At 38.1% G+C, this 21025-nt stretch overlaps 1 protein-coding gene across 1 annotated transcript in view; it reads right to left on the reverse strand.

Annotated features, from left to right (window-relative positions):
- TM9SF3 (transmembrane 9 superfamily member 3) overlaps positions 1–21025 on the reverse strand; it is a 71936-nt gene that overhangs the window by 48773 nt on the left and 2138 nt on the right. The window contains exons 2-3 of the mRNA XM_005566087.4: positions 12883–13078; positions 525–647 (exon numbers count right to left, since the gene is read on the reverse strand). Of these exons, the coding sequence (XP_005566144.1) occupies positions 525–647; positions 12883–13078 (319 nt within the window). The remainder of the gene's footprint in view (positions 1–524; positions 648–12882; positions 13079–21025) is intronic.

A 21025-nucleotide genomic window follows, 5' to 3' on the forward strand; every position in this document is an offset into this window, starting at 1 on the left:
TGCCATAGTTCTTCTCTACTAATATGGATAAACAAGAGCAAAAACATAAACATTTTTTAAATTGCAGAGTTATGGCAAATAACATAGGAACTAGCAAAATAAGCCATTCAAGAAACTATCATACCAAGAAAATATACTACCACAGTACCAACATGAGAAAAAGAGAATGAAACTTCAAAATCCTATTAGTCCCTTTAATTGTATTTAAAAAAACAAATTAAAGTAAGATATGAAAAAAATGGAAGCAGAAAAATTTTTTAGATTGTTCTAAGCACTTTTTCATTCTTGAATCTGACATGTTATACTATATAAAAGTTACATTTTAGGCAAGTTTCATGTAAGGCATGGCAATGTCAAAAATTCTTCAACAGGTGACCATAAAACTGGTATTAAAATCATTCTGTAAAAAACAGTGAAAACACATTTACATCATGATCCAGTATACAATCACCTTAACAGAGTCTTTACATAAATTCTGATTATGCAAATTTTCCCAAATCTTAAATACAACATACAATACTTACCCCATATTGGTAAATCATCTATGTACATCTGGTACCAGTAGTGATTTTTTATGGCATATACAAATGCATCTCTCTTTTCTTTATCTAAATCAATTTCACAGTAAGTGGCTGGCATCACATCATCTGCATAAAATTAAAATTGCAAATTAGCCCCACTAGTTTGCAAAATAGTTACATTAAAAAAAAAAAAAAAAAACAAGAAAAAAACCAACACTTTCTAAAGTTAAAACTTCTATTCACAATAGTTGAGTCTGAGTGACAAATATGTGGGGGTTCAGTGTACTATTCCTCCCTTTTTTTGTGTATCTTTACGACTTTTTATAATGAAAAAATTTCAATCATCTTTATTTTCAAACATTACCTAAGTGAAGAAATCATCCCTTTATATAAAGAAAATTATACAAGAAAATTTATAAAGTAACTTTTAAATAAATTGATTTTAAAAACAAAAAAAGCTTAAACACATAACAAAGTTTGTATTTAATATACACAAAAGCTCAAGAATATGATCATAAACAGAGATAACCATTTCTAGCTATAAGATCTCTCTGAGATAAACACTGATTTTGCCGGGCGCGGTGGCTCAAGCCTGTAATCCCAGCACTCTGGGAGGCCGAGGCGGGCGGATCACGAGGTCAGGAGATCGAGACCATCCTGGCTAACACGGTGAAACCCCGTCTCTACTAAAAAAAATACAAAAAACTAGCCGGGCGAGGTGGCGGGCGCCTGTAGTCCCAGCTATTCGGGAGGCTGAGGCAGGAGAATGGCGTAAACCCGGGAGGCGGAGCTTGCAGTGAGCTGAGATCCGGCCACTGCACTCCAGCCCGGGCGACAGAGCGAGACTCCGTCTCAAAAAAAAGAAAAAAAAAAAAAAAAAAACACTGATTTTAACATTCTTGGAAAGACAAGTTACTAGAAGTCACAGATTCTACGAAAACACCCAGTGACTATTCATAAGTAGGAAGATTAAAAAGCAAACCTCTATTCAGCAAGCATCACTGTTTATAAATTGCCTTAAAGTCCCCTAAAGATGAGTCATTTTCCACTGTTGACTGCTTTCAAAAATACTACTACTATAATTCTATTCAGATGCTTTCTAACTTAGTAAATCTAGTATTTCAAAAATGTACCTATGTTTCTAATAAAACAAAAGAAAATCCAAAAAAACCTACAAATACTCAACATGTCAATCAAAAGAAGTTGTTTTGGTATATTAAGCAATCAGAAAGAAAATTAAGAAATCATTCTGAACAAGAACAAAAAAGAAAGCACAAGTTTGTTTTTAAGTTCTATACTATATTTGTACTATAATATTGGTTATTTGAAATATACAATGCAATTTCTCTAAAGAAACATTATTAAACTTTTTATTGATCAAAAGTTCTTAAACATAAATTGTAGCTACATCATTTAGTGGCTCAAAGAAATAGCAACCTAATTTATAACTCAAGATACCTAGCAATATATCTCCCCAACCCTTAACAGAGATAATAGCTTCCCACATTATAGACCAACCTAGAGTGGGTACCCCAAAACTACAACACCAAAGATGGCAGTAAACACTGAAGTCCCATGGAAGAATGTCAAGGAAATGTCATCCTCAAAGTATGGGAAGAAAATTAATTTGTCTCCAACAACGACTCCCATATAGATTTTCTTTCTGCCCAAGCCCTCCTAGGCAGCAAGGAATTTAGGATTTTCCTGATGGCAAAAAAATAAAAAACCCTGAGGCTAAGCAGTGAAGCAACAGAAGGTTAAAAAATGAGATTGCTTCAAAGGATTTCTATAGCAGGAACTAGAAAAACTGGCAGCAAGAGGTCCCCAAATGGGATCTCCATGGAGTGTGATAATGAACAAATGGCAGCAGGCAACTGCAGCTACAGAAGGGATATTCAGAACCAAAGGAAGGTCCAGGCTTAAGGGACAACAAATGGCCACCGTGGCAGTAGGGGACCTCACAGCTACCTCTGCAAAGCCATTGAATTTATTGCCGTTAGAAACAAACATTAATTAATAATGGTCATTAACAATGTGGTAGATTTAAGTAGGAAGCTCTGAAATATATACAGTATGGCATTTATCTGTATAAAGCTTTTTTTTTTTTTTGAGACGGAGTTTCGCTCTTGTTGCCCAAGCTGGAGTGCAATGGCGTGATCTCGGCTCACTGCAACTTCCATCTCCCAGGTTCAAGTGATTCTCCCGCCTCAGCCTCCTGAATAGCTGGGATTACAGGCACATACCACCAGGACCGGCTAATTTTTTGTATTTTTAGTAGAAACGGGATTTCACCATGTTAGCAGGTTGGTCTTGAACTCCTAACCTTAGGTGATCTGCCTGCCTCAGCCTCCCAAAGTGCTGGGATTACAGGCATGAGCCACCGTGCCTGGCCTACCTGTATAAAGCTTTTAAAAGATTCCTCAGAGTCTGAACTTTAGTCCAACTCTTTGTTTCCCAACTGATTTATCTGCCTCTATGCTCAAGCCAAACTCAATTCCCACATACCTTGTGCTCTCTTGGCCTCTGAACTTTTCTGCTCATGCTGTTAACTCTACCTAAAATGTCCAGTCTAAAATCCTCCCCATCCCCCAACCCTTTCCTCCACAAAGGAGTCCCTGATTCCTCACTCCCCATACTTCTCATACCCACTCCCATACCTCCCTTATGGTATGTAGGCCTGTACCATTTTCTACCTCATACCAGTATCTTGCTCCTCAAAAACACCATTGGTCTTGAGTGCTTTGTCCATAACTGATTATATCCTTTTTATCTCCAGCCATGCCTGCTTCAGTACCCTGCACAGACTAGGCACTAAACAAATAAACCAAAAATTTTAAGCGCATAATTTTCCATTTATTTGGCAAAGGAAATCACTAGGCATATTAGGGTATGTACATGCATCTGTGTATGAATAGTGTGCATGTTTGTACAGAAGGAGAAAATGCCAATTTATGAACAAATGAAATTTTTGAACAGAGTCTCTGAGAAGGATTGATAAACAGGTCTTGAAGAATATGTTTAACTCATGTAAAGTCTAGAAACAAAGCGTGTTAAAAGGGAAAAACTATTATTATGACAGGCTATATAAAAAGGGTGTTGGTTGGTCACATTTTAACGAAATTCTACTTCCAGGCAGGTGGACAAATACAAACATCACAAATAACTGGAAGAGTCTGGCTGCCCAACTGAAACAGCATTTCCCTCAGGAGGTTGCCAATTTGAAGATAACTAATGCAATGTGTATGAATATGCCAAATTATTATTCAGCACTCTATATATCTGGAAAACAATCTGAAAAATCTACCAGCATAAATCAGTGCTTTAAAATTACAATAGGCTATATCTTTCGAAGATGAAACATACATCCATGAATTCTGAAAAAGATGCAATTACGATTTTACTAATGTAAATAGTTTTTAAGAGGGAAAAAAACCAAAGTAGTAAAGTGGCAAATGTTAACCTCATTTTTCAAACAGAAAGCAAGGTTAGGTAGATTCTGGACGCGACGCACCAATAATCTACCATCAATTCCCAATAAAACTCCACGCTAATAATTGAATAGGCAGTGAAAGCACTGAGAAAAGAAAGTGGTAATTATTCACGAGTTCTCTAAGTACACAATATGCCATACTTCGTTTACTTTCTCTTTTGATAATACTACATTTGGAAGGCCGGGCGCGGTGGCTCAAGCCTGTAATCCCAGCACTTTGGGAGGCCGAGACGGGCGGATCACGAGGTCAGGAGATCGAGACCATCCTGGCTAACCCGGTGAAACCCCGTCTCTACTAAAAAATACAAAAAAAACTAGCCGGGCGAGGTGGCAGGCGCCTGTAGTCCCAGCTACTCGGGAGGCTGAGGCAGGAGAATGGCGTAAACCCGGGAGGCGGAGCTTGCAGTGAGCTGAGATCCGGCCACTGCACTCCAGCCCAGGCGACAGAGCGAGACTCCGTCTCAAAAAAAAAAAAAAAAAAAAAAAAAAATTACATTTGGAAAACGAGAAACAGTCTACCTCTAATTCAGCAGCACTTGGCAAAGTCTCTCATCAAAGAAATCAATATATAAAAATTTATAGAGAAATAAGCAGAAAGGTGAGGTTTATTCTGAGCTCTAGTATCCAGTAGCTATGTGAATAAAAAGCAAGTTACTTAACTTCCATGAACCTCTCAGTTCCCTTAACAGAGATAGCATCTATGCTATCTCCTTCCCAGAGTTAAGAATTAAAAGCATCAGGCCAAGCGCGGTGGCTCACACCTGGAATCTCAGCATTTTGGGAGGCCCAAGGCAGACTGATCCCTTGAGCCCAGGAGTTCGAGACCAGCCTGGGCAACATGGCAAAACCTCATCTTTACAAAAACCAGAAAAATTAGACAGGCATGGTGGTATGTGCCTATAGTTCCAGATACTCAGGAGGCTGAGCCCAGGGAGGTTGCGGCTGCAGTAAGCTGTGATGGGACCACTGCACTCCAACCTGGGCAACAGGGAGACTCTGTCTCCAAAAAAAAACAAAAAGGATTGAAAGTGCCAATATATTCACAGAAAATGTTCTTAAGTTTCCTTGGGCCTCACACCCCTTTGAGAATCCAATGAAAGTGATCTCTCCCTTGCCCACCCCCTGAAAATGCACATTCACACAAAATTAAGGTAGAATTTCAGAGGGCCTGAAGACCCCAGAAGCCAGAGCTCTTGGTTGAACTATGCATACCCAGAGCCTACCATAGTGCTGGAATGCAATAAGATACTCAAGAACTGCTGAATGAACTAGAGGAAAACAAGAACTGGAAAAACTGATATATTCACAGTTAATTAAATAACTATATAAAAAGTATTGATTAAATGACCAACCTGACTAGCAGTATAAACACTGTAATTTTTTCTAAATGACAATTTCGCAACCTGTATCAAAAACTGCCTTAAATATGTTTATACACATTGATTCAGTAATTCTACTTGTAAGAATTCATCCTAATAACAGATTCAGAGATGTACTGAAATACTTACATGCAACAGCAGAGAAAGAAAACCAAAGAAGGATGGAAGGAAGGATCAAAATATCATACAACTAGAAAATGGGAGAAAAGGCTGGGCGCGGTGGCTCACACCTGTAATCCCAGCACTTTGGGAGGCTGAGGCAGGTGGATTACGAGGTCAGGAGATCGAGACTATCCTGGCCAACATGGTGAAACCCTGTCTCTATTAAAAACACAAAAATTAGCCAGGCATGGTGGCGCAAGCCTGTAATCCCAGCTACTCGGGAGGCTGAGGCAGGAGAATTGCTTGAACCAGGGAGTCAGAGGTTGCAATGAGCCAAGATCGCACCACTGCACTGCACTCCAGCCTTGTGACACAGCAAGACTCTCAAAAACAAAAGAAAGAAAGAAAGAAAATGGGTGGAAAAAAAATCACAGTATCCAAGTTACACAACACTATGTAGCCATATTTTTTAAAAGAGTAATTAACAATATGGGGACAAGCTCATAAAATGTCAAGAGAACAAAAGCAAACAAAAACTATATATCACTTACTAAATGAATTAGAATGTGCTTAAAACACTGTCTGGCACATAATAAGCACTATATAAGGATTTGTTAAATAAACTTTACAAAAATTATATATATAATGAACTCAACGTTCACATATTTAAAACAATGTGGATAAACAGAAACACAGAAGGACTGACGAAAATACAACAAAATGTTAATGGTAATTATAGCCAGTTTATATTTTCCTGTAGTCACTAAATTGTGTATTTGAACTTGTATCACTGTTAAAATCAGAGAAATATATATGCATACACATTCCTTTAAAAAACAAAAAACAGAGATGCCCATACCTATCAAATCTGCAGTTAGTACAAGGTATAAGAAATCAGTAATAAGAACTGACAAATTTCAGATTCAAATTATTTGGTCTGGCTAAAACACTTTGGTTGAAACCAACAGGACAAAACATTGCACCAAGTTCCCAGACTTCCACTTACAAACAAGGCAGATTTAACCACAAGTATGTTTCTTCTCTCTCCTAAAACACATTAAAATGTCAGTGAAGGAATAAAAAGGATGTTAAGTCCACAAAGATGAAAAGAAGAGAAGACAGTGGGGAAAAAAAAACATATATATATATATAAAATACATATATATAATGTGTATATATATACATACAAAATATATATTTTTTTAAATATATATATATATATTTTTTGAGATGGAGTTTTGCTCTTGTCGCACAAGCTGGAGTGCAGTGGTACAATCTTGGCTCACTGCAACCTCTGCCTCCCGGATTCAAGCAATTCTCCTGCCTCAGCTTCCCGAGTAGCTGGGATTACTACAGATGCCTGCCACCACCCTCGGCTAATTTTTGTATTTTTTTGGTAGAGACAGGGTTTCAGCATGTTGGCCAAGTTGGTCTCGAACTCCTGACCTCAAGTGATCCACCTGCCTTGGTCTCCCAAAGTGCTGGGATTACAGGCGTGAGCCACCGCACCTGGCCATGGGAAAAAGATTTTAACACATTTTTAGGAAATGGAAAACAGTTGTAAGATGACAAACTACTAATAAAGCAGGAGAAAACATAACAGGAGAGTGATGCTTGTAAGGGAGGGAACTGGTGTCACAGAACCCAAGAGACACTCAGGACTTGGAGGCACTATAGAAGCTAGGGGGACAGATGTAGGACTGAACACAAAGGGAACTGTATTAAAATATTAAATATGTACACAGACGGGTTGGATAGCTAAGTCCCCTCCTCTACCCTTCATACAGCTAGACACATACTGTACCCTCAACGTATCCCTGTAGTAGACCAGTGGCACCTTTCTCTAGAGAACTTAAACCAGAGGGGTTCCAGAATCAGGGACAGCAGGAACAGCAGAAGCCAGGGACTGAAAACAGCATGAGGGATTACCTAAAGTAAACATCTTCAGGCTGAATAAATAAACCTGCCATCCCCCCAATCCCTTTTTCTCAACCCTTGGCAATCAGGCCTATATTCCCCAGGCAGGTATCTGGAGGGAAATACTGCATAGTGAAGATAAGAACAACCAAGATTGAGAATCACTGAACTAAAAATATATAAGGCTCTAAACAGCCCTTGGCATCTCTTCATATCTGCAGTACTCTCAACTTACCAATTAACTCTAAAGAAAAAATACTTGTAAAATAATTTCAGCCCTCTGTTAAGTTGGGAAATTCAAGGAAGAAAAAAGTTCAAGAGAAGATCAATAAAATAAACAGAAGGAAGGAGCCCTGTAGAAGTCACTGACTTTTCCACAATTAACACCCTTCATTATACTGCAGGAATTCTCAAACGGGGGAAGGGGCAGGACGGGTGGGTGGTGATCTCTTCTGGTTAAGAATTACTATTCCAGATCATCTAATGTTCATAATGAACCAATTATCATAACAACAAGTAGGCACAATCCGTCTGGGTGCTAGACAATTTATTAAAAGCATACTATGTCTTAATAGCTAAGGGTGCAGTGGTGAACAAGAGTGCTATTATAATAGGCTAGTGCAGCAGCTTGGGGATAAATCAAAGTCTATAATCAATAAACTAACATTTCATAATCACAAATACAAAATCAAGTTGGAGTTACAGACCCATACTATGTGCTATTAGTATTCCTAATTACCACTTTTTGAATATAAACTGTATACCAGGAACTTTGATAAATGCTCTATATGCATTCTCATTTAAACCTGACACTTCTATCAAATACGTATTATTTCCCACACTTCACAGATAAGCAATATGAGACCAAAGAGGTTGAATAATTTGCCCATGACCACACAGGTAAGCAGAGGCAGAGCTGGATGCATCAAGTCTCTCTGACCCTAAAGCACATCTTCTTTCCACACTATGATGGCAAGATTCCAAGAGGTACCCTCTAAAACTGGAGGGTACTGAATTCAACCCAGGTTCAAGGAGGCCTAACCTAAGTCAGTCCTTCTATATTTAATGCATTTTCTTAAAATGGTCTCAATTTAGCATTTTTGTCTAGTGCTAGAATATAAGATTTTTTTTTTTTTTTTTTTTTTTTTGGAGACGGAGTCTCGCTCTGTCGCCCAGGCTGGAGTGCAGTGGCCGGATCTCAGCTCACTGCAAGCTCCGCCTCCTGGGTTCACGCCATTCTCCTGCCTCAGCCTCCCAAGTAGCTGGGACTACAGACGCCCGCCACCTCGCCTGGCTAGTTTTTTGTATTTTTTAGTAGAGACAGGGTTTCACCGTGTTAGCCAGGATGGTCTCGATCTCCTGACCTCGTGATCCGCCCGTCTCGGCCTCCCAAAGTGCTGGGATTACAGGCTTGAGCCACTGCGCCCGGCCAAGATTATTAGCAAGAAAAAGTTGTATATAAAATCTTAAGTGAGAGGCATCCTGTATTAGACTAACATTAGTTCCTTTAAACAGTCTCTTTAGTAATCTTCATTTTACAAAACGATACCAATCTATGGAGCCTGACACAATCCACTAGGTTAAAAAAAGATGTGTGTGTATGCATAAACATGTATGTATGTGTACATATAGTTTTCTCTGGTTTCACATTCCCAAAATTTTGTTTTATTTGAATATGCCTTCAGAAGAATCTTTAAAAGTCAAATATTTAAGAGATGAAAGATTAAGAATATATGGTAAATATTTCTATAGTTCACAAGAGGCATAATGTTCCAGTTTCTATTACTAGTATGCTACGATACACCATGGATAAATCATTTTTACCTCTGGGCTTCTGGGAGAGGGAATTGGATGACACAATCTCTAAGGTGCATCCTATTTTTTAAATGTGTGGCTATGTAACAACCTACAACACTTTTCAAAGCATGACTGACTTTATCTTTGAACATAGCAAGCAAAGAGCTACAATAGAGGGAGAAGATAAATCTAATTAGCATTTACTATTTCATCCGGGCACTTAATTTAACAGCTTCTTTAGCAGCATATCCAGGCTGGACGTGGAAACTTGGTAAGACCCCTAGGAATCACCAACTCTCAGGGAATAACACTTGGCTAGCTCTTCTTTTTTTAATCTAAAGGTGCTTAGCTTAGTCTGAAAAGAAAATAAATCCCACTTCTTTATCCATGAAAACAATCTTCTTCTATTTAAATAATCCCTCCATCTCAGCCTCTAGGAACTAATAAAAGGGGGTTTAAGATTGCCAAATAAGGTACTGGTACCAAAACAGATATATAGACCAATGGAAAAGAACAGAGGCCTCAGAAATAACACCACACATCTACAACCATCTGATCTTTGACAAACCTGACAAAAACAAGAAATGGGGAGAGGATTCCCTACTTAATAAATAGTGCTGGGAAAACTGGCTAGCCATGTGCAGAAAACTGAAACTGGACACCTTCCTTACACCTTATGAAAAAATTAACTCAAGATGGATTAAAGACTTAAACGTAAGACCTAAAATCATAAAAATTCTAACAGACAACCTAGGCAATACCATTCAGGACATAGGCATGGGCAGACTTAATGTCTAAAACATCAAAAGCAATGGCAACAAAACTCAAAATAGACAAATAGGATCTACTTAAACTAAAGAGCTTCTGCACAGCAAAAGAAACTATCATCAAAGCGAACAGGCAACCTACAGAATGGGAGAAAATTTTTGCAATCTACCCATCTAACAAGGGCTAATATCCAGAATCTAAAAAGAACTTAAACAAATTTACAAGAAAAAAATCAACCCCATCAAAAAGTGAGCAAAGGGCCGGGCGCGGTGGCTCAAGCCTGTAATCCCAGCACTTTGGGAGGCTGAGACGGGTGGATCACGAGGTCAGGAGATCGAGACTATCCTGGCTAACACGGTGGAACCCTGTCTCTACTAAAAAATACAAAAAACTAGCCAGGCGAGGTGGCGGGCGCCTGTAGTCCCAGCTACTCGGGAGGCTGAGGCAGGAGAATGGCGTGAACCCGGGAGGCGGAGCTTGCAGTGAGCTGAGATCCGGCCACTGCACTCCAGCCTGGGCGACAGAGCGAGACTCCGTCTCAAAAAAAAAAAAAAAAGTGAGCAAAGGATATGAACAGACGCTTCTCAAAAGAAGACATTTATGTGGCCAACGAACATACGAAAAAAAGCTCATCATCACTGGTCATTAGAGAAATGCGAATCAAAACCACAAGATACCACCTCATACCAGTTAGAATGGTGATCATTAAAAAGTCAGGAACAACAGATGCTGGAGAGGATGGGAGAAACAGGAACGCTTTTACACTACTGGTGGGAGTGTAAATTAGTTCAACCATTGTGGAAGACACTGTGGCAATTCCTCAAGGATACAGACCTAGAAATACCATTTGACCCAGCAATCCCATTACTGAGCATATACCCAAAAAATTATAAATCATTCTACTATAAAGACACATGCACACATGTTTACTGCAGCACTATTCACAATAGTAAAGACTTGGAACCAACCCAAATGTAGAACAGATAGAAAATGTGGCACATATACACCATGGAATACTATGCAGCCATAAAAAAAGCTGAGTTCATATCCTTTGCAGGGACATGGATGAAGCTGGAAACCATCATTCTCAGCAAACTAACACAAGAACAGAAAACCAAACACCTCATGTTCTCACTCATAAATGGGAGCTGAACAATGAGAACACATGGACACAGGGAGTGGAACATCACACACCAGGCCCTGTCAGGGGGTTGGGGGGTAGGGGAGGGATAGCATTAGGAGAAATACCTAATGTAGGTGACGGGTTGATGGGTGCAGCAAACCACCATGGCACGTGTATACCTGTGTAACAAAACTACACATTCTGCACAAGTACCCCAGAACTTAAAGTATTTAAAAAAAAAAAAATAGTTGCTGAGTAAGTACTCTTTAGTAAATATGGGTGAGGATCTCAAAAACTAATGAAATCTGTACACAGTAGCAAAGGAGGATTCATGAGTTCTGCCTATTCTCTCTTGTTGGTTCCTCTTTAATAAACTAGAAATGTACACCAAATACGGAAAAAGAGCAGATGATTACATATAGACGAAATCTCAAAGATCACATTTTCTAGTTTAAGTTTTCTCGTTACTTGTGACTAAATACTTAAATTATCTAATTAAATTAAAACACAAGCCTCAAAGGTATGTTTACAGTGATTCATAAAATTACAGGCCATGCGACTGTGGTTTAAATTTACAACTTAATTTTATAATTAAGCCCCAAAGACTATAAAGAGGGGATTAGGGGAGGGGGAGAATGTAAATATATACAGTATACTTTTCAACAATAACTGAACAATTTTAAAAACAAGAATAAAATTTAACAAATCGAAATTAAAGTAACGTTATCTTTAAAATCTCATTGTCATTCTTTTCCCCAAAGTACTAAAATAATAACATCTTTAGTACTAAAAATACCAGAAGTCAGTTACTATTCATCTTACACACGGAGACAATGAAGTCAAAACTGCAGTAAACAATTTTACTAAAATGAATACAGCACCAAAAAAAAAGGAGGGGGGGGGGACTAAAATCCAAAGCTCCTGTTTACAGGATCCATGATGTATTCAAAAACCAAGACACCTAATCAAAGATCCTGCAAAAATTAAATTACTCAAGCTTCTGATCACCATTCTAAAAATGCCTCTGCAGGAAATATACTCTCTGACAAACTTCACAGAAAAAAAATGAAAAGTATAAACACACTTAAAGGACCTGACAAATGGATACCCGCATAACTAGATAAGGTGAAGTTTTTTCCCCAAATTTAACAAGTCTTTGACTTAAAATTTAAATATCCTATAGGTATTAACAGGATAAATTAATACAACGCTGATAAATAATACATGCTAAGCCTATGGTACAAGTTTGAATTTGAGACTTTACACAAGAATTTTAAGTATCCACGCATCCCATTAAAGCCTCAGACCTCCAGAAATTAGTTTGTTAAATACCTATGAAGGTCTTCCCAGGCCACATGTGTCTAATCAATAGGGGATTTACTAGAGAACACTTTTCAGAAGGAAATATGTTAAGGAAATACAATTTTATTAACAATTATCTATTTTATTATCTTATAAATATTCAAAGGAAATCTTTGTTAATTACTAATATACTTTCCTAAATGCAATACACTTCATTTACAGATTAAAACATACATTAGAGTCTAAAGTAGTGGTTCTCAACTGATGGCAACTAGCAATGTGTGGTGACGTTTTTGGTTTTCACAACTGGAAGGTGCTACTGGCATCTGGGGGGTAAGGCCAGGGACTCTGCTAAACTTCCTACAATGTACATAACAGCTCCATACAACAAAGAATTATCCAACCCCAGTATCAATAGTGCCAAAATTAAGAAACCCTTATACAGTCCGAATTGCATTGTAAGGACTATTAAGGTTTACTTACCTTTAAATTTAATATCCAGACCACTAAATTCCAATTCAACCCCTTGAAGTGCTTCTCCCAGAGTTTCATGGTAATGGCTGATACTTTTTTTTGACCCCACACAGAATGGAAGTGAAAAGTACTTATATGTTTCTTGACGATTATGGTATGGCCCAACAGTATTCATCCATAAGACAACTTCCTCTTTATCTTGATACTGAAACAAGAAAAGCAAACGAATTAAAAAAAAAAAAAAAAAAAAAAAACTAATTCAAATTAAGGGAATATTTGTTATGAGTGCTAAACAAAAGTGCATCATCTCTGTTCAGGAAGCTATAAAATAAAATACTGGAAGCTTAATCTGATGATGAATGTCCACATCTTAAAAATGAAACTTTGTGAATTTTAAAATTATATCCTCTGATGGTAGTCTCGGGAAGATACATCTTTTCCAAACTTGTTTTATAGAAAAGAGTGTGTAAACTAAGTCCAATAGCTCATGAGAGTACGTCTATTATTTACATTTATACTATCAAATAATGGCAAACCTGCAACCAGCATGATTCACCATGCTAACATGGACAAAGAAGGAGGAAACAAAATCAATAGTTTATCCAGAACCTCATGTTAATCAATAAATTAAAAAACAAAAACTAACATTGCCAGCAAGCATAAATAAAATTTCATTTCCTTGTGAGACTTTCACACAGCCACTGGTCAAAGTACTACAGAGGACAGAAACGACCAAACACAAGGAAGAAGACTACTACTACAGAACCTCCACAAGTCCATTCAAGCCAATATTCTATCTTGTTAGCAGCCTGAAAGACATGCACTATATGCATATTTCTTTGAATAAGTAATTATGGAACTACGTATCAGTGAATACTACACATAGCTAAATCTGAAGTGTGGTCAATAATGACTTTGGGTAGTTCCAAGGTACAAGTGGAAGGCCTGTCAAAGATTTCTAAGATCTCTACAAGATTAAAGTTCCAATGATTCTATAGAAAGTGATTCCCATAGTAATTTTAAAACTAATAATTCTAAGTAGCAATATAAATTAAAGACAACACTGGATGCATTTAAATCAACTAATAGTGCAGACATTAATTTACTAAACAATTATTTACTAAGTGCTTAGCATGTGAAGCAACTGTGTTTATAACTGAGGATACAGCTTTGAACAAGATGTGTTCCCTGCCCTTCTGGGGGAAAGATGGGCATTAAACAATAAGGTAGGTTGCTATGGAGCATATAATAGAAGAAGCTATCCAACTGGCCTACTATGAAATTCTTATCTCCAGTCCTCCATCTAAAACTAGTTAACAAACATTTTCAATCAAAACCTAACATCTCCAAAACCAAACTTATCTACCCAAATCCACTTTCCTCAGCTTCATTTTTCTAATGGTACTACCATTCTCTCAGACATGGAGACTCAAACCCCAAATCTCTCTGCACTCCAGGGAACCCAAAAACATTTAACTTACATGTTCTTATCCAAAACATCTGCCTTTTTCTTTTGATTCACACGACTACCACCCTAAGACTTAGACCTAGTCATGTTATTTTCAAACATAAATGCCTCACTGTTCATATAAGACAACAGCCAGATCATTAAGGAAATAACAAATGATCTCACCTTTTGAATACATATGTGACAGGTACCGAGCACAGCATTAGGTATTAAAAATATAAAAGTAAATAAAATACTGTCGTTTCCTTAAGAAGTTCATAATCCACAGTGGAATCAGACAAGTAAATGATTAACAAAGAAAAAATAAGTATTATAATTAAGGTACTAAAGGGCAACAATAAAGGAATGATTAAATTCACTTTGGCAGAGAAGGTCAGGACGAATAACAATTTGGAAAATCATAAGCTGTTTTAAGGGAGTTCAGAAAAACTGTAGATAATCTTCATGTAGGAAGTAATGAATCAAAGGTCTAAATGTTAACGTTATCTGTATATCCGCATTCATTACTATTCTTTTTGTCTGGGGAGACTGACAAATTTATGTAAGCCCCCACTCTTCCATCCAATGCTCATGGCCACACAGCACTAATCAAAAAGTTAACTCCTTTCTGCTGAACGTAGATACCGCCTCAGAGTTCTCAAAACAGTGCTCTAAACCAACCACTACCAACTAACAAGAGTTGATATTAGAATTAAAACTTGTTCATGGCCAGGTGTGGTGACTCACACCTGTAATCCCAGCACCTTGGGACACCGAGGCCGGCAGATCACTTAAGGTCAGGAGTTGGAGACCAGCCTGGCCAACATGGTAAAACCCCGTCTCTAATAAACACACAAATATCAGCAGGGTGTAGTGGCACATGCCTGTAATCCCAGCTACTTGGGAGGCTGAGGCAGGAGAATCACTTGAACCCAGGAGGCGGAGGTTGCAGTGAGCTGAGATTGTGCCACTGCACTCCAGTCTGGGTGACAGAGTGAGACTCTGTCTCACAAAAAGAACTTATCCACCAAGGCAAATAGATATTTAATAAATATGACGGGAAAACACTGAAGAAATACTGAAATGTAAAGTTCATTGGCAACTTGGTAAAAGAAGTTTGAAGGATGTGAAATGATATGTACACTGACTGTAAGAGTTACCTTTCCAGAAAAATAAGGGGAGGTAACATAATTCATCTATTTAAGAGCAGAATGCTGAATGAGACGACCTATTAAAGAGCACCTTGCCATTAATCCTGCTGAGTCTGCAGAAATGTTATAAATTTAACTTGTGAAAATAAGCACAAAAATACTTTTCCTATAAATTCCAAAACTTTTCCTTTAAAAATAGACAAAATCTTTGAAAATAAATACCTTTAAAAATAGGGCATCCATTTATTTTATACAAATTAAAACATAAGGACTAAAATAATTTAAGGATCTCAGTCAAAGTTAAGCCAAATATTCCGAAGTCACTCATTTTAAACATTCAGGAACCCTCAACAGAATGGTAGAGTTACGATGTGATGCCAGCACTGTAACAAAACTTAACACCATTCTGCAGTATAAGATTCTTTCTGGGAAAAGGACTGAAATAGTAATTAGAAATACACATATTGAGAGTTCAGGGTGAATAGCAAGGCAAAAATAATGCTTTTTTTCTTTTATTTTGCTCCTTATTATGCAGACTGTGGTTTAATACAATGAACATAAAATGTTTACTTTTCATTGCAGCCCTTGATTGTCCCTGTGAATAAGTGCTTCCAAGACAAGATCAAGAGTTCTTTCTCAAGAGAAAATGTTTTAAAACATTTTGAAATTAAAAAATACCAAAAGACTTCACACAACATCTGAAGGAGAAAACAAAACAAATAAAAACCTTTCCTTTCCCTAAAGCTCTGACAAAGCCCCTGAGCTCCACAGTCTGTGGCAAGGGAGTGCCAGGCCCAGAAGAAGGTGGGGGGTGGAGTCACAGAAGCACAGCAGTGAATCTGGGAATCCCTAAACTGGATAATAATCCCTTCCATCTGAGGCTTCCCTGGGAAATGGCCAAGTAAGAAAAGGCCAATTCAGGCTACCGGCATTCTTCACCTACTTACTTTCCAGCTCTCAGAAGAATCTCACTGCTACACTTAAGTCGTCCGCGCTGGCCAAAACGGTTTATGATATTGCCTTCCTCCCCTTTTCTGCTTCATCTTCTTTCGTCATTCCCCCAAATTTAGAATGCCCTCCTTTTCTCCACTTAGCCAAATTCTACTAACCCTTCCGAACTGCTCAAATCCTCCTTTTTCAAATCCTCAGGTAAAGCCTTAATTCACCAAACCCTAACATGACATGATCTCACCATTTTTGTAAAAATAACATCACTAGCTAACAATAAATACATACTATGAGCTAGGTATAGTTCTAAGGTCTTTACATGAACATTTAAATAATCATCTCAACATTCTATAAAATAGGTCCTATTATTTCCCCATTTTACAGACTAAAAACAAAAACAAAACTAAAGAACAGAGATGTTAAATAATTTGTCCAAATTAATCAGCATCAAGTTTAAAAGGTCAGTATTTTTGCTAATCCCTAGTCAGCTTCATTCATTAAAGAGCAAAAAACTGAATCAAGGAAATATGAAAGCAATGCAGGTGTACAAAGCAACTAAAGGCAGTCCTGAATACCGAGTAACTTTTCCACATGAGCCTTTAATCTGCCTGGGGGGGGAAAAAAAAAACCACCTTCTAAGAAATTATTTGCACTCTAATCTCAAAAGGAATGACCTTTATTCTCAAGAAGTCACCAATGTTGGGCCCCTCTTATTTAAATACTGTTTATGTGTTGGGGGTTACCAAAGTTTTCCTCCTTGACAGAGGTCACGAATTAATTATTCTCAGGAGAAACGCTTTAGAAGATAATATTGCTGATGTAGTCATGTGAAATCTGAATAAGAAATCACAATTTATATAGATGGGCAAAGGACTGAGGGTTCAGAACAAGCACCAAAATGCTATCCTTCCTTTTCATACAAAGGAGAAAAATAAGTGTGTTTACTTCAAAATAAATGTTCCAGAAATCATAATTTCAAAGCCTTTTAATTATTAAAACACACATCGGAATTCTAATACAAATAAATTAGAAATGTATTTTTTTGAATAGCCTCTTGAGAGAACTACTCTCTCTCAAAAATAGCTTTGTACCTAAATAAACTTTCAGTCTATCATTGAGTAGAGCTGAAAATAGGACAACGAACTTTGGTATTTAACAATCTACATTAGATAACTCACAAATGCACTTACAGTAAACAGCTTATACTCTTTACAAATTTTCAGTAAGTTTCAAGAGTTCATATACTCCCAACAGAGACAAAGACAAAAGGTTGCCATTTGCCAAAGTAAATCAAACAAAACATTTCTGAACTCACTTAGTGATATAATACAAAGTATTTATGAGGCAGAGGCTGAGTAAAGGATTCTGGCAGGCATTCAGTCTGTCCAACATTAGAAGTCTCAAGATTACCAGTATACTGGGCCACAGAGAAATAGGGAATTTTAGCCTAGGTAGGACCCCCAAATCGAAACAGGAGACTGCATCTTAAATGAATAATGGCCTGAGTTTGTTCATTGTGCTTCCACATTGCACATCCTTGTCACTAGTAGCTCCCTAATTATTCAAGTCATTCAACAAGCACTGATCAAATACCACTTGTGCCAAGCACAGTGCTTGTGTATGTAACAGACCAAAAAAAAAAAAACTGACTTTGTGATCTTGTTAAGGAAACAGAACCCATAAAAATTCAAGGCTACAGTGCAAACCATAAAATGTTCTAAGATTCCTGCACCCCTAAGTACTGGGTTTTTGGTGCTAACATCTTTACATATTAAAACTATGGAATTATACATACAAGACAGGTAGAAAAGGCAAGACTAGAGATCAGGAAGCTCTGATTGTTTCTGTGGCCTTGAGCAAGTCTCTGAACCTGTACAGGCCATTAGGAAAATGAGGAGTTTTGGATTAAATTATCGAGTCTTTTTAGTTCTAAAATTCTATGATTCTCAATCTGAAATCGTTTTTAATGCAGCCCTTCAGAATCTTAGGAGACATTCCCAAGTGCTTTGAGTTTCAGAAAACCAAATAAGCATAAACACACCTTTCACTGACTCTATAAAGAAGCCTATATCCCTTCAATCACTTATTAAAAGGCTGTCTTCCACAAAAGTATTAATTTTCATTTCAAAAAACATGTCTGTAATGCATATATAATTCAACTTTTAAAAATTAAAAGGAACACATTCTTACATATTCTAGATATGTACATACAGCCTCTATTAAATCAATAGCACATTTCCTTTTCAACACTCTTCAGAGACTATTAAAAGAACTTTGGATAAATAAGCACATAAAAAATATGTATATATACACGATAGGGCCAGGCACAGTGGCTCAAGCCTGTAATTCCAACACTTTGGGAGGCCAAGGAGGGCGGATCACCTGAGGTCAGGAGTTCGAGACCAGCCTGACCAAGATGGGGAACTCCTGTCTCTACTAAAAAAATACAAAATTAGCTGGACACGGTGGCACATGCCTGTAATCCCAGCTACCCAGGAGGCTGAGACAGGAGAACTGCTTGAACCCAGGAGGCAGAGGTTGCAGTGAGCCAAGATCATGCCATTGCACTCCAGCCTGAGCAACAAGAGTGAAACACCGTCTCAAAAAAAAAAAAGAAAGAAAGAAAAAAGAAAAGAAAAAAATAGCATATGGGTCAGATGGCCACCTGAATCCTAATTCAGTAGGTACAGTAAGGGAAATCAGGGGCTTTGGGGAACGGACACAAGGTATTGCCTCCTCTTAGGACAAGCTATATAATTTGTGGGACCCAGTACAGAATAAAAATACAGAGCCCCTTGTTCAAAAATTTAAAACTTCGAGATGTTACAGGACAGCATGAAAACAAGCTCTCCCACAGTCTTGTGTGACTATTCAGGGCACGTGCCCATGAAGTCAACCCTATTGCTCCTTAATGCTAACCCAAACAGCTCAGAAACAACTCATTATGGAGCCACACTTATCCCAGCATTTAAGAACTTAAAAATCAATACAGAGAACCGCTCAATACCTAATTGAGCTTTACTGTCTTATTTTTAGGATAAAGGGGAGTAGAGCATATGGCGGCTTACAGTGTAGAAGACTATCAACTCCGAATGCCTAAGTTCAAATCCCACCTCTACCCCCACCAGATGTGTGTTATCTGCAGGTGACCTCACCTCTCTAGATTCACTTTCCTCATCTATAAAATGGGCATATTACTCACCTCATAGGTTATTAATAGATGACTTCTCACGCTCATGCCTGTAATCCCAGCACTTTGGGAGGCTGAGGCAGGCAGATCACCTGAGGTCAGGAGTTCAAGACCAGCCTGGCCAACATGGTGAAACCTCGTCTCTACTAAAAATACAAAAATTAGCCAGGCATGGTGGTGTGCACCTGTAATACCAGCTACTAGGGAGGCTGAGGTAGGAGAACTGCTTGAACCCAGGAGGCAGAGATAGCAGTGAGCGGACATTGTGCCACTGCACTCCAGCCTGGATGACAAGAGCAAAACTATGCCTCTTAAAAAAAATAAAAATAAAAATAACAGTGTATAGCCCATTTTGCTACAAAAGACATCCTAGCTATTATCTTTATCTGGAAACAATCTTTACAGGCAATTAATTTAAAGGCCAGCTTTAGTTTCTAAAAGTTAGTCTTTGATAATTCAATTATACATGTATTTACTAAACACCTACTTAGCAACCTACCCATACCAATGTCTCCTCTTCCTTTAGTATTATTCTCTCTTTACTAGCTACTTTTGCTTCTTTGATAGAAAAATAAAAATATAAAAATAAAACTTACTTGACCATATAGCTTTTTCAGTACTGTTATCTGGCTAAGATGAATGCCTAGTTTTTGAGAAATATTTTCAAGAAACTTAGAAAAAGCAAAAGATTTTGGCTAATAATGAAAAATAATATAAATGACACATTTGAATTTTATGCTTATTTTTAAATGCTATTCTTCCTATAACTTTTTTTTTTTTTTTTTGAGACGGAGTCTCGCTCTGTCGCCCAGGCTGGAGTGTAGTGGCCGGATCTCAGCTCACTGCAAGCTCCGCCTCCCGGGTTCACGCCATTCTCCGGCCTCAGCCTCCCGAGTAGCTGGGACTACAGGCGCCCGCCACCTCGCCCGGCTAGTTTTTTGTATTTCTTAATAGAGACGGGGTTTCACCGTGTTAGCCAGGATGGTTTCGATCTCCTGACCTCGTGATCCGCCCGTCTCGGCCTCCCAAAGTGCTGGGATTACAGGCTTGAGCCACCGCGCCCGGCTTTTTTTTGCTTTTTAAAATATGTATTTAGCCAGGCGCAGTGGCTCACGCCTGTAATCCCAGCACTTTGGGGGGCCAAGGCAGGCAGATCATTTGAGGCCAGTCGTTTGAGTTCAAGACCAGCCGGGTCAACATGGCGAAACCCCCTTTCTACTAAAAATACAAAAATTAGCCAGGTGTGGTGGCGCATGCCTGTAATCCCAGCTACTTGGATGAGGCACAAGAATCGCTTGAGCCGGTGAGGCTGAGGTTGCAGTGAGGTGAGACAGTGCCACTACACTCCAGCCTGGGCAACAAAGTGGGACTCTGTCTCAAAAATAAATAAATAACATTTTAATAATGGGTAACCAA

The sequence above is a fragment of the Macaca fascicularis genome, chromosome 9 (assembly GCF_037993035.2).
Source record: "Macaca fascicularis isolate 582-1 chromosome 9, T2T-MFA8v1.1".
In the NCBI taxonomy this organism is placed as follows: domain Eukaryota; kingdom Metazoa; phylum Chordata; class Mammalia; order Primates; family Cercopithecidae; genus Macaca; species Macaca fascicularis.